The following is a 13764-nucleotide window of genomic DNA, read 5'->3' as shown; positions in this document are numbered from 1 at the left end:
ATGTAGTGATACTGCAGTGCTGGCCCTATATTTATGTAGTGATACTGCAGTGCTGGCCTTGTCGGCCTTATCTAATCACCTTGTCGGCTCGGGGATTAGAACCAGCGACCTTTCGCTTACTGGCACAACGCTCTTAACCACTAAGCTACCTGCCGTGATACTCCAGTGCTGGCCCTATATATATGTAGTGATACTCCAGTGCTGGCTCTATATATATGTAGTGATACTCCAGTGCTGGCTCTATATATATGTAGTGATACTGCAGTGCTGGCTCTATATATATGTAGTGATACTCCAGTGCTGGCTCTATATATATGTAGTGATACTCCAGTGCTGGCCCTATATATATGTAGTGATACTCCAGTGCTGGCTCTATATATATGTAGTGATACTCCAGTGCTGGCTCTATATATATGTAGTGATACTCCAGTGCTGGCCCTATATATATGTAGTGATACTCCAGTGCTGGCTCTATATATATATATATGTAGTGATACTGCAGTGCTGGCCCTATATATATGTAGTGATACTGCAGTGCTGGCCCTATATATATGTAGTGATACTCCAGTGCTGGCCCTATATATATGTAGTGATACTCCAGTGCTGGCCCTATATTTATGTAGTGATACTCCAGTGCTGGCCCTATATATATGTAGTGATACTCCAGTGCTGGCCCTATATTTATGTAGTGATACTCCAGTGCTGGCCCTATATATGTAGTGATACTGCAGTGCTGGCCCTATATATATGTAGTGATACTGCAGTGCTGGCCCTATATATATGTAGTGATACTGCAGTGCCGGCCCTATATATATGTAGTGATACTGCAGTGCTGGTCCTATATATATGTAGTGATACTGCAGTGCTGGTCCTATATGTATGTAGTGATACTGCAGTGCTGGCCCTATATATATGTAGTGATACTGCAGTGCTGGCCCTATATTTATGTAGTGATACTGCAGTGCTGGCCCTATATTTATGTAGTGATACTCCAGTGCTGGCCCTATATATATGTAGTGATACTGCAGTGCTGGCCCTATATATATGTAGTGATACTGCAGTGCTGGCCCTATATATATGTAGTGATACTGCAGTGCTGGCCCTATATATATGTAGTGATACTCCAGTGCTGGCCCTATATTTATGTAGTGATACTCCAGTGCTGGCCCTATATTTATGTAGTTATACTGCAGTGCTGGCCCTATATTTATGTAGTGATACTGCAGTGCTGGCCCTATATTTATGTAGTGATACTCCAGTGCTGGCCCTATATTTATGTAGTGATACTGCAGTGCTGGCCCTATATTTATGTAGTGATACTCCAGTGCTGGCCCTATATTTATGTAGTGATACTCCAGTGCTGGCCCTATATTTATGTAGTGATACTGCAGTGCTGGCCCTATATATATGTAGTGATACTGCAGTGCTGGCCCTATATATATATATGTAGTGATACTGCAGTGCTGGCCCTATATGGATTTAGTGTTGCATATTTCACTAACTGTTTTCTTTTCTCTTTCTAGATAAATACAGACCTCCCAACACGTCCTTAGAGGTGAGTTACACACATACCATGCTTCCAGAACAACGGTGACTCTGGGATGCTGACCTTCTAGGCAGAATTGCAAAGGAAAAAGTCCAGTGTCTGTGTTCTTTTGCCCATCTTAATCTTTTCTTTTTATTGGCCAGTCTGAGATATGGCTTTTTCTTTGCAACTCTGCCTAGAAGGTCAGCATCCCGGAGTCGCCTCTTCACTGTTGACGTTGAGACTAGTGTTTTGCGGGTACTATTTAATGAAGCTGCCAGTTGAGGACCTGTGAGGCGTCTGTTTCTCAAACTAGACACTAATGTATTTGTCCTCTTGCTCAGTTGTGGACCGGGGCCTCCCACTCCTCTTTCTATTCTGGTTAGAGCCAGTTTGCGCTGTTCTGTGAAGGGAGTAGTACACAGCGTTGTACGAGATCTTCAGTTTCTTGGCAATTTCTAATATAATATATAATACATAATAATAAATATATATATATATATATATATATATATATATATATATATATATATATATATATATATATATATATATATATATATATATATATATATATATATATATATATATAATTTCTCGCATGGAATAGCCTTCATTTCTCAGAACAAGAATAGACTGACGAGCTTCAGAAGAAAGTTCTTTGTTTCTGGCCATTCTGATCCTGTAATCGAACCCACAATTGCTGATGCTCCAGATACTCAACTAGTCTCAAGAAGGCCAGTTTTATTGCTTCTTTAATCAGCACAACAGTTTTTAGCTGTGCTAACATAATTGCAAAAGGCTTTTCTAATGATCAATTAGCTTTTTAAAATTATAAACTTGGATTAGCAAACACAACGTGCCATTGGAACACAGGACTGATGGTTGCTGATAATGGGCCTCTGTACGCCTATGTAGATATTCCATTAAAGATCAGCCGTTTCCAGCTACAATGGCCATTTACAACATTAACAATGTCTACACTGTATTTCTGATCAATTTGATGTTATTTTAATGGACAAATTGCTTTTTTTCGAAAACAAGGACATTTCTAAGTGACCCCAAACTTTTGAAAGTTTGTGTATATATATATATATATATATATATATATATACACACACACACACACACACACACACACACACACACACACACACACACACACACACACACACACACACACACACACACACACACACACACAGTGCCTTGCAAAAGTATTCATCCCCCTTGGTGTTTTTCCTATTTTGTTGCATTACAACCTGCATTACAACTCCTGAGTGGCGCTGTGGTCTAAGGCACTGCATCACAGTGCTAGCTGTGCCACTAGAGATCCTGGTTCGAATCCAGGCTCTGTCGCAGCCGGCCGCGACCGGGAGACTCATGGGCGGCGCACAATTGGCCCAGCGTCGTCCAGGGTAGGGGAGGGAATGGCCGGCAGGGATGTAGCTCAGTTGATAGAGCATGGCGTTTGCAACGCCAGGGTTGTGGGTTTGATTCCCACGGGGGGCCAGTATAAAAAAATAAAAAAATAAAATAAAAATTGTATTCACTAACTGTAAGTCGCTCTGGATAAGAGCGTCTGCTAAATGACAAAAAATGTAAATGTAAAATGTAATTTTAATGGATTTTTTTGGGATTTCATGTAATGGACACACAAAATAGTCCAAATTAGTGAAGTGAAATTAATCAAATAACTTGTTTCAAAAAATTCTAAAAAATAAATAATGGAGATGTGGTGTGTGCATATATATTCACCCCCTTTGCTATGAAGCCCCTAAATAAGATCTGGTGCAACTAATTCCCTTCAGAAGTCACATAATTAGTTAGATTGCACACAGGTGGACTTTAAGTGTCACATGATCTCAGTGTGTGTATATATATATATCTATCTATCTGTTCTGAAAGGCCACAGAGTCTGCAACACCACTAAGCAAGGGGCACCACCAAGCAAGCGGCACCAGGAAGACCAAGGAGCTCTCCAAACAGGTCAGGGAGAAAGTTGTGGAGAAGTACAGATCAGGGTTGGGTTATAAAAAAAATATCAGAAACTTTGAACATCCCACGGAGCACCATTTTTAAATCCACTATTAAAAAATAGAAAGAATATGGCACCACAACAAACCTGCCAAGAGCGGGCCGCCCACCAAAACTCACGACCAAAGATAACCCTGAAGGAGCTGCAAAGCTCCACAGCGGGGATTGGAGTATCTGTCCATAGGACCACTTTAAGCCGTACACTCCACAGAGCTGGGCTTTACGGAAGAGTGGCCAGAAAAAAGCCATCGCTTAAAGAAAAAAAATAAGTAAACACGTTTGGTGTTCGCCAAAAGCCATGTGGTAGACTCCCCAAACATATGGAAGAAGGTACTCTGGTCAGCTGAGACTAAAATGTAGCTTTTTGGCCATCAAGGAAAACGCTATGTCTGGTGCAAACCCAACACCTCTCATCACCCCGAGAACACCATCCCCACAGTGAAGCATGGTGGTGGCAGCATCATGCTGTGGGGATGTTTTTCATCGGCAGGGACTGGGAAACTGGTCAGAATTGAAGGAATGATGGATGGCGCTAAATACAGGGAAATTCTTGAGGGAAACCTGTTTCAGTCTTCCAGAGATTTGAGACTGGGAAGGAGGTTCACCTTCCAGCAGGACAATGACCCAGTCAGAAATCACCACAACATGGGCCCAAAATTCCCCTTAAATGCTGACATGAACTAACTCATATCTTCCTCTTTATGACATTTTATAACTATTTTTCAAATATTTCAGATTCTTAATGTTCACAATATCTCTGTGGGATTGACTGCTCTACCTTAATAATAACCCTATAGTGTTGCCTCTCTCTCTCTGATGTGATTTAGCTGGTCTCTCTCTGATGTGATTTAGCTGGTCTCTCTCTGATGTGATTCAGCTGGTCTCTCTCTGATGTGATTTAGCTGGTCTCTCTCTGATGTGATTCAGCAGGTCTCTCTCTGATGTGATTTAGCTGGTCTCTCTCTGATGTGATTTAGCTGGTCTCTCTCTGATGTGATTTAGCTGGTCTCTCTCTCTCTGATGTGATTCAGCTGGTCTCTCTCTCTCTCTGATGTGATTCAGCTGGTCTTTTTCTCTCTCTGATGTGATTCAGCTGGTCTTTTTCTCTCTCTGATGTGATTCAGCTGGTCTCTCTCTCTCTGATGTGATTTAGCTGGTCTCTCTCTCTCTGATGTGATTTAGCTGGTCTCTCTCTGATGTGATTTAGCTGGTCTCTCTCTGATGTGATTTAGCTGGTCTCTCTCTCTCTGATGTGATTCAGCTGGTCTTTTTCTCTCTCTGATGTGATTCAGCTGGTCTTTTTCTCTCTCTGATGTGATTCAGCTGGTCTCTCTCTCTCTGATGTGATTTAGCTGGTCTCTCTCTCTCTGATGTGATTCAGCTGGTCTTTTTCTCTCTCTGATGTGATTCAGCTGGTCTTTTTCTCTCTCTGATGTGATTTAGCTGGTCTCTCTCTCTCTGATGTGATTCAGCTGGTCTTTTTCTCTCTCTGATGTGATTCAGCTGGTCTTTTTCTCTCTCTGATGTGATTTAGCTGGTCTCTCTCTGATGTGATTTAGCTGGTCTCTCTCTGATGTGATTTAGCTGGTCTCTCTCTGATGTGATTTAGCTGGTCTCTCTCTGATGTGATTTAGCTGGTCTCTCTCTCTCTGATGTGATTCAGCTGGTCTTTTTCTCTCTCTGATGTGATTCAGCTGGTCTCTCTCTCTCTGATGTGATTCAGCTGGTCTCTCTCTCTCTGATGTGATTCAGCTGGTCTTTTTCTCTCTCTGATGTGATTCAGCTGGTCTTTTTCTCTCTCTGATGTGATTCAGCTGGTCTCTCTCTCTCTGATGTGATTCAGCTGGTCTCTCTCTCTCTGATGTGATTTAGCTGGTCTCTCTCTGATGTGATTTAGCTGGTCTCTCTCTGATGTGATTTAGCTGGTCTCTCTCTCTGATGTGATTTAGCTGGTCTCTCTCTCTGATGTGATTTAGCTGGTCTCTCTCTGATGTGATTTAGCTGGTCTCTCTCTCTGATGTGATTTAGCTGGTCTCTCTCTGATGTGATTTAGCTGGTCTCTCTCTCTGATGTGATTTAGCTGGTCTCTCTCTGATGTGATTTAGCTGGTCTCTCTCTCTGATGTGATTTAGCTGGTCTCTCTCTGATGTGATTTAGCTGGTCTCTCTCTGATGTGATTTAGCTGGTCTCTCTCTGATGTGATTTAGCTGGTCTCTCTCTCTGATGTGATTTAGCTGGTCTCTCTCTGATGTGATTTAGCTGGTCTCTCTCTGATGTGATTTAGCTGGTCTCTCTCTGATGTGATTTAGCTGGTCTCTCTCTCTGATGTGATTTAGCTGGTCTCTCTCTGATGTGATTTAGCTGGTCTCTCTCTGATGTGATTCAGCTGGTCTCTCTCTGATGTGATTTAGCTGGTCTCTCTCTCTGATGTGATTCAGCTGGTCTCTCTCTGATTTAGCTGGTCTCTCGCTGATGTGATTCAGCTGGTCTCTCTCTGATTTAGCTGGTCTCTCGCTGATGTGATTTAGCTGGTCTCTCTCTGATGTGATTTAGCTGGTCGCTCTCCTCTAAACACTTTGCCCCACTGGCTCTAATCTGGCTCTCACTGGTGTGGATCACTGACCCACTTTCACAGTCAACTCATCTAATGTAATGATCGATGCAGCTTGGATAGAACAGAGGGAATTGGTCAACAACTAGTGCAGAGCGATTAACCAACATTTTGTTATTTTTCGGATTTACACTAATTGACCGTCTGTTCAATTATTTGAATTCCATTATGTTCATATTTTTTTGGGGTGAGCTCTGTGCAGTTTCTGTAGAGATCATTTTAGATGAAGTCTGAACTGTGCGACGTGGTAGGGAGTTGTTTCCAACAGGCCAATATTCCACATAATTTTGTGCAGAAAATGTGGTAATTAACTACATTGACCATAATCCTTTGCATGCCAGCTTAATCTAGTCCGTTCTATGACAGAGGGGGATAGAAAGCAGACGATCTGAGTGGTTTATAGCTGGTATTCAGCAGTCAGAAAAGCAGATGATCTGAGTGGTTTATAGCTGGTATTCAGCAGTCAGAAAAGCATGACTTTACTTTGAAGAACTACTAAAATAGTGATTTTTTTTTTTTGTCAGGCCGCATAGGCAGAAGCTGTATAGAGATGAGATGATGACTTGGAATTAAATACATTACTTTAATAAAAATGTGTTTTATTTGATTAATGTGAATAAATTCTGGATAATCAGTAATGGGCAGTCACTACCACCATGGGACTTCTATTAATTGTTTTATTCAGTGTTACTAGGGGTGTGAACATTTTTTAACGTTAAAACCTTTAAAAAACTAAATTCTTTACCCCACATACATATACTTTTCTGTGTTATAGCCTAACTAGACGACATGGCTATAAAGGCCTGGGGAAAGGAGAACTGTTGCTTTGGTGAATTTGCAAGAAAATGAAGACATTGTGATATGCAAATTACCAATCATGTGCAGGGTTCTGCCTCTCTCTCTCCTCCACAGTCTCTCTCTCTCCGTCATGCTGGCCTGCCTGCCCCTCTCAATTCAATTTTCCATGTAAGGGCTTTATTGTCATGGGAAACGTGTGTTAACATTAAGCCAAAGCAAGTGAAGTAGATAGTAAACAAAAGGGAAAATAAATCAACATAAATATGGGTTGTATTTACAATGGTGTTTGTTCTTCACTGGTTGCCCTTTTATTGTGGCAACAGCTCACAAATCTTGCTCCTGTGATGGCACACTGTGGTTTTTCACCCAATAGATATGGGAGTTATCAAAATTGGGTTTGTTTTTGAATTCTTTGTGGATCTCTTTAATCAGAGGGAAATATGTGTCTCTAATATGGTCATACATTTGGCAGGAGGTTAGGAAGTGCAGCTGTTTCCACCTTAGTCTCCCCCTCCCCCACGTAGTGGACAGTCTCCCCCTCCCCCACGTAGTGGACAGTCTCCCCCTCCCCCACGTAGTGGACAGTCTTCCCTCCCCCACGTAGTGGACAGTCTCCCCCTCCCCCACGTAGTGGACAGTCTCCCCCTCCCCCACGTAGTGGACAGTCTCCCCCTCCCCCACGTAGTGGACAGTCTCCCCCTCCCCCACGTAGTGGACAGTCTCCCCCTCCCCCACGTAGTGGACAGTCTCCCCCTCCCCCACGTAGTGGACAGTCTCCCCCTCCCCCACGTAGTGGACAGTCTCCCCCTCCCCCACGTAGTGGACAGTCTCCCCCTCCCCCACGTAGTGGACAGTCTCCCCCTCCCCCACGTAGTGGACAGTCTCCCCCTCCCCCACGTAGTGGACAGTCTTCCCTCCCCCACGTAGTGGACAGTCTCCCCCTCCCCCACGTAGTGGACAGGCTCCCCCTCCCCCACGTAGTGGACAGTCTTCCCTCCCCCACATAGTGGACAGGCTCCCCCTCCCCCACGTAGTGGACAGGCTCCCCCTCCCCCACGTAGTGGACAGGCTCCCCCTCCCCCACGTAGTGGACAGTCTTCCCTCCCCCACGTAGTGGACAGGCTCCCCCTCCCCCACGTAGTGGACAGGCTCCCCCTCCCCCACGTAGTGGACAGTCTTCCCTCCCCCACGTAGTGGACAGTCTCCCCCTCCCCCACGTAGTGGACAGTCTTCCCTCCCCCACGTAGTGGACAGTCTTCCCTCCCCCACGTAGTGGACAGTCTTCCCTCCCCCACGTAGTGGACAGTCTTCCCTCCCCCACGTAGTGGACAGTCTCCCCCTCCCCCACGTAGTGGACAGTCTCCCCCTCCCCCACGTAGTGGACAGTCTCCCCCTCCCCCACGTAGTGGACAGTCTCCCCCTCCCCCACGTAGTGGACAGTCTCCCCCTCCCCCACGTAGTGGACAGTCTCCCCCTCCCCCACGTAGTGGACAGTCTCCCCCTCCCCCACGTAGTGGACAGTCTCCCCCTCCCCCACGTAGTGGACAGTCTTCCCTCCCCCACGTAGTGGACAGTCTCCCCCTCCCCCACGTAGTGGACAGTCTCCCCCTCCCCCACGTAGTGGACAGTCTCCCCCTCCCCCACGTAGTGGACAGTCTCCCCCTCCCCCACGTAGTGGACAGTCTCCCCCTCCCCCACGTAGTGGACAGTCTCCCCCTCCCCCACGTAGTGGACAGTCTCCCCCTCCCCCACGTAGTGGACAGTCTCCCCCTCCCCCACGTAGTGGACAGTCTCCCCCTCCCCCACGTAGTGGACAGTCTTCCCCTCCCCCACGTAGTGGACAGTCTTCCCCTCCCCCACGTAGTGGACAGTCTTCCCCTCCCCCACGTAGTGGACAGTCTTCCCTCCCCCACTTAGTGGACAGTCTCCCCCTCCCCCACGTAGTGGACAGTCTCCCCCTCCCCCACGTAGTGGACAGTCTCCCCCTCCCCCACGTAGTGGACAGGCTCCCCCTCCCCCACGTAGTGGACAGACAGAGGTTTAACCTAGTCAGTCTAGTTTAGAGATTAAGGTGATATTATTAAAGTGGGATTAGGGGAGTGTCTTTGGTGTCCCATTGGTCAAAAGTAGTGCCCTGTATAGGGAATAGAGGGCCATTGGTCAGCATCCTGTTGGGTGTTCCCCTCGCTGACAGTCAGCTCTGATTGGTGCGTCATGTCAGTCAGTCTGTTTGTCCAGATTTGGGGGCTCTCTCCTGGAGCGACCTAACAGGAGATTAGACTGTATTGATCCTGTGTGTTGTAATTAGGACCATATAGACTGAGGGGAGCCATGGGGTTAGTCAATAACTACAGGTCCCTATTGGCACCATGTCAGATTTAGCAGAAATGTATGCAGGCACATTTTTATCACAGCTGCGCCTCTCATACAGTGCCTTGCTAAAGTATTCATCCCCCTTGGCGTTTTTCCTATTTTGTTGCATTACAACTTGTAATTTAAATTGATTTTTATTTGGATTTCATGTAATGGACATACACAAAATAGTCCAAATTGGTGAAGTTAAATGTTTCAAAAAATTATAAAAAAAAGAAATTACGGAAAAGTGGTGTGTGCATATGTATTCACCCCCTTTACTATGAAACCCCTAAATAAGATCTGGTGCAACCAATTACCTTCAGAAGTCACATAATTAGTTAGATTGCACACAGGTGGACTTTATTTAAGTGTCACATGATCTCAGTATATATACACCTGTTCTGAAAGGCCCCAGAGTCTGCAACACCACTAAGCAAGGGGCACCACCAAGCAAGCGGCACCATGAAGACCAAGGAGCTCTCCAAACAGGTCAGGGACAAAGTTGTGGAGAAGTACAGATCAGGGTAGGGTTATAAAAAAATATCAGAAACTTTGAACATCCCACGGAACACCATTAAATCCATTATTAAAAAATTGAAAGAATATGGCACCACAACAAACCTGCCAAGAGAGGGCCGCCCACCAAAACTCACGGACCAGGCAAGGAGGGCATTAATCAGAGAGGCAACAAAGAGACCAAAGATAACCCTGAAGGAGCTGCAAAGCTCCACAGCGGAGATTGGAGTATCTGTCCATAGGACCACCTTAAATAATAATATGCCATTTAGCAGACGCTTTTATCCAAAGCGACTTACAGTCATGCGTGCATACATTTTTTTTGTGTATGGGTGGTCCCGGGGATCGAACCCACTACCTTGGCGTTACAAGCGCCGTGCTCTACCAGCTGAGCTACAGAGGACCACAGATTAAGCTGTACACTCCACAGAGCTGGGCTTTACGGAAGAGTGGCCAGAAAAAAGCCATTGCTTAAAGAAAAAAAATAAGCAAACACGTTTGGTGTTCGCCAAAAGGCTCGTGGGAGACTCCCATTAACATATGGAAGAAGGTATTCTGGTCAGATGAGAATTTTTTTTGGCCATTAAGGAAAACTTTATGTCTGGCGCAAACCCAACACCTCTCATCACCCCGAGAACACCATCCCCACAGTGAAGCGTGGTGGTGGCAGCATCATGCTGTGGGGATGTTTTTCATCGGCAGGGACTGGGAAACTGGTCAGAATTGAAGGAATGATGGATAGCGCTAAATACAGGGAAATTCTTGAGGGAAACCAGTTTGTCTTACAGAGATTTGAGACTGGGATGGAGGTTCACCTTCCAGCAGGACAATGACCTTAAGCATACTGCTAAAGCAACAATCGAGTGGTTTAAGGGGAAACATTTAAATGTCTTGGAATGGCCTAGTCAAAGCCCAGACCTCAATCCAATTGAGAATCTGTGGTATGACTTAAAGATTGCTGTACACCAGCGGAACCCATCCAACTTGAAGGAGCTGGAGCAGTTTTGCCTTGAAGAATGGGCAAAAATCCCAGTGGCTAGATGTGCCAAGCTTATAGAGACATACCCCAAGAGACTTGCAGCTGTAATTGCTGCAAAAGGCAGCTCTACAAAGTATTGAATTTGGGTGGGGTGAATAGTTATGCAAGCTCAAGTTTTCTGTTTTTTTGTCTAATTTCTTGTTTGTTTCACAATAAAAAATATTTTGCATCTTCAAAGTGGTAGGCATGTTATGTAAATTAAATGATACAAACCCCCAAAAAAATCCAGTTTTAATTCCAGGTTGTAAGGCAACAAAATAGGAAAAATGCCAAGGGGGGTGAATATTTTCTAAGTAAGATAACCTTCGGGAGCAGTTTAGTAATGTCATTTACTCGAGCTCCAGGATAGGACATTGTTTTTGCACCAGGAACAGTCACATTTCTTACCATGGAACTGCCCAAAATCACGGCTGGCGAGAAGGACGAGGAAATCCGCCCACTCCCACGCTTCACAGGATGGTGCAGGCCTCTGACAGATGGAGAAGCCCCCTCAATCCAGAGCAGGGACGGAAGGTTGCCGATGTCGACTTCGAAATCTTAGGGGAAGGAGTAGGAGTAGGCACAGCGGCTGCAGACACAGGCACCCCCAGCGACGAAGGAGCAGGAAGATCAGGCTCCAGGACGGCGAAGCTATTCGTTGTTTGTATCCGCTCCGGGCCTCTCGTTGGGAGTGTAGATGCTTTGAGGGAGGTCGCTGTCTTCGGCTTCCACGGCTCGTGACATGCGACCATCGTTGATTGCCTTTCTCCTCTTGCTGTGCTCCTTCGACGCTGCTATCAGATGGGGGAGGAGAGGCAAGAGATGGCTCCCCTGGCAAATGAACTCCGGAAAACACCGGCCAGTAGGATAAATACAAGACGGAGATGCATCCAACATGCGCGAACGCAGTCCAGCCACCGGCGTTCCACTCTGCGTTTTCCCCAGACACTTAAATAGGCTGGCGACCTGCGTGATCAAGGAAGCCACCTCAAGCCTATAATCCTCGGCAAACTGGAACTGAGTGATCCAGTTTGTCCCGAAACAAAGCGTAGTAGATACATGGAACCGTTAATTTACCTCCAGACAACGAGGGCTTTGGTAATTTGAGAACCGGTTTTAAAATATTTTTGTGTCAATAAATATTACAGTCCTCTAGACTTGACTTATATTGAAAATGGAATACAGAAATAACTCATTTACGTAAGTATTCACACCCCTTTGCAATGACACTCCAAATTGAGCTCAGGTGCATCCACATTTCCTTTGATCATCCTTGGTGTCACTACAACTTGATTGGAGTCCACCTGTGGCCAATTCAATTGTTTGAACATTATTTAGAGAGAAACACACCTGTCTATATAAGGTCCCACAGAGTACAGGTCATGTCAGAGCAGAAACTCTACCATGAAGTCCAAGGAACTGTCCGTATATCGCCGAGATAGAATTGTGTTGAAAGTTTCCAAGAGCACAGTGGTCTCAATCACTGGGAAATGGACAAAATATAGAACTACCCAGACTCTGGCTAGAGCTGGCCGTCCGACCAAACGGAGCAAGTGGCCTGCCAGAAGGACAACCGTCTCTACTGTTTGGACATGACTAAGAAGGAAACACACAGTTGCCAGTGCATGTCAGAGCAGAAACTATACCATGAAGTCCAAGGAACTGTCCGTAGAGCTCCCAGAGATATAATTGTGATGAGGCATATATCTGGGGAAGGGTATAAAACTATTTCTAGATTGTTGAACGTTTCCAAGAGCACAGTGGTCTCCATCATTGGGAAATTGAAAAAAGACTCTACCTAGAGCTGGTCATCCGACCAAACAGAGTTCCTCTGTGGAGATGGGAGAACCTTCCAGAAGGACAACCATCTCTGCAGCACTCCACCAGTCAGGCCATTATGGTAGAGTGGCCAGAAGGAAGCCACTCCTCAGTAAAAGGCACATGACAGCCCTCTTGGAGTTTTCCAAAAGGCACCTAAAGGACTCTCAGACCATGAGAAACAAGATTCTCTGGTCTGACGAAACCAAGATTGAACACTTTGGCCTGAATGCCAAGCATCACGTCTGGAGGAAACCTGGCACCATCCCTACGGTGAAGCATGGTGGTGGCAGCATCATGCTGTGGGGATGTTTTTGGAAAAAGTCAAGTGGTCTAAATGCTTTCTGAATAGTGTGTGATTTAATAAATACATTTATAACACACACAGGAAGCTGACATCTAATAAATACAGGTATAACACACACAGGAATCTGACATTGCTCATCCTAATATTTCTATATTTAATTCCTTTATGTTAGGTTTTTAGATGTGTGTATTGTTAGATATTACTGCACCGCTGGGACACAAGCGTTTCGCTACACCAGCAATAACATCTGCTAAATATGTGTATGCCACCAATAACATGGGATTTGATATAGGAGAAGGCTATGCAGACTTTTCTGATCAGTGAATTGGAACTTCTAAATGAAAAAGTAGCCGTCTGACAGCGAGTCTGTTACCGTCTGTTACCGTCTGTTACCGTCTGTTTAGCCTGTTAATCACGTGCCTCCACCAGCCCAGCCCTGCCCTGAGAGACATGGATTAGGTTACGCAATACTAAGCCATGGAGTGGATTACAACCCGACATAGAGATCTGATAGCATGACCAGGGAACGGCTCACATGACCAAAGACAGGATCCGTCTTTTTGAGGTGAATCAAAGCCTATACGCTGAGGCCAATCACATATACACATTTCAAATTCAATCAATCAAATGGATTTTATAAAGCCCTTTTTAAATCCGCAGTTGTCACAAGTGCTTTACAAATACCCAGCCTAAACCCCAAGGAGCAAGCAATGCAGGGATACATCACGATTAAAAGTGTTCAGATTTCATTTTATTATTATTATTATTAGTTCTGGCAA

General features: G+C 45.2%; 1 protein-coding gene across 1 annotated transcript in view; it reads left to right on the top strand.

The window, feature by feature from the left end:
• Positions 1 to 1523: 1523 nt before the first annotated feature.
• Positions 1524 to 13764, top strand: part of LOC311124645 (protein spire homolog 1-like) — a gene marked incomplete at both ends in the record, with an annotated part of 47975 nt that continues 35734 nt past the window's right edge. The window contains one exon of the mRNA XM_084198757.1: positions 1524 to 1555. Within this exon, the coding sequence (XP_084054883.1) occupies positions 1524 to 1555 (32 nt within the window). The remainder of the gene's footprint in view (positions 1556 to 13764) is intronic.

This window comes from Coregonus lavaretus (genome assembly GCF_964263955.1).
Source record: "Coregonus lavaretus genome assembly, contig: HAP1_SCAFFOLD_3134, whole genome shotgun sequence".
Taxonomy (NCBI): Eukaryota; Metazoa; Chordata; class Actinopteri; order Salmoniformes; family Salmonidae; genus Coregonus; species Coregonus lavaretus.
This window is presented reverse-complemented; position numbering and strand designations above follow the sequence as displayed.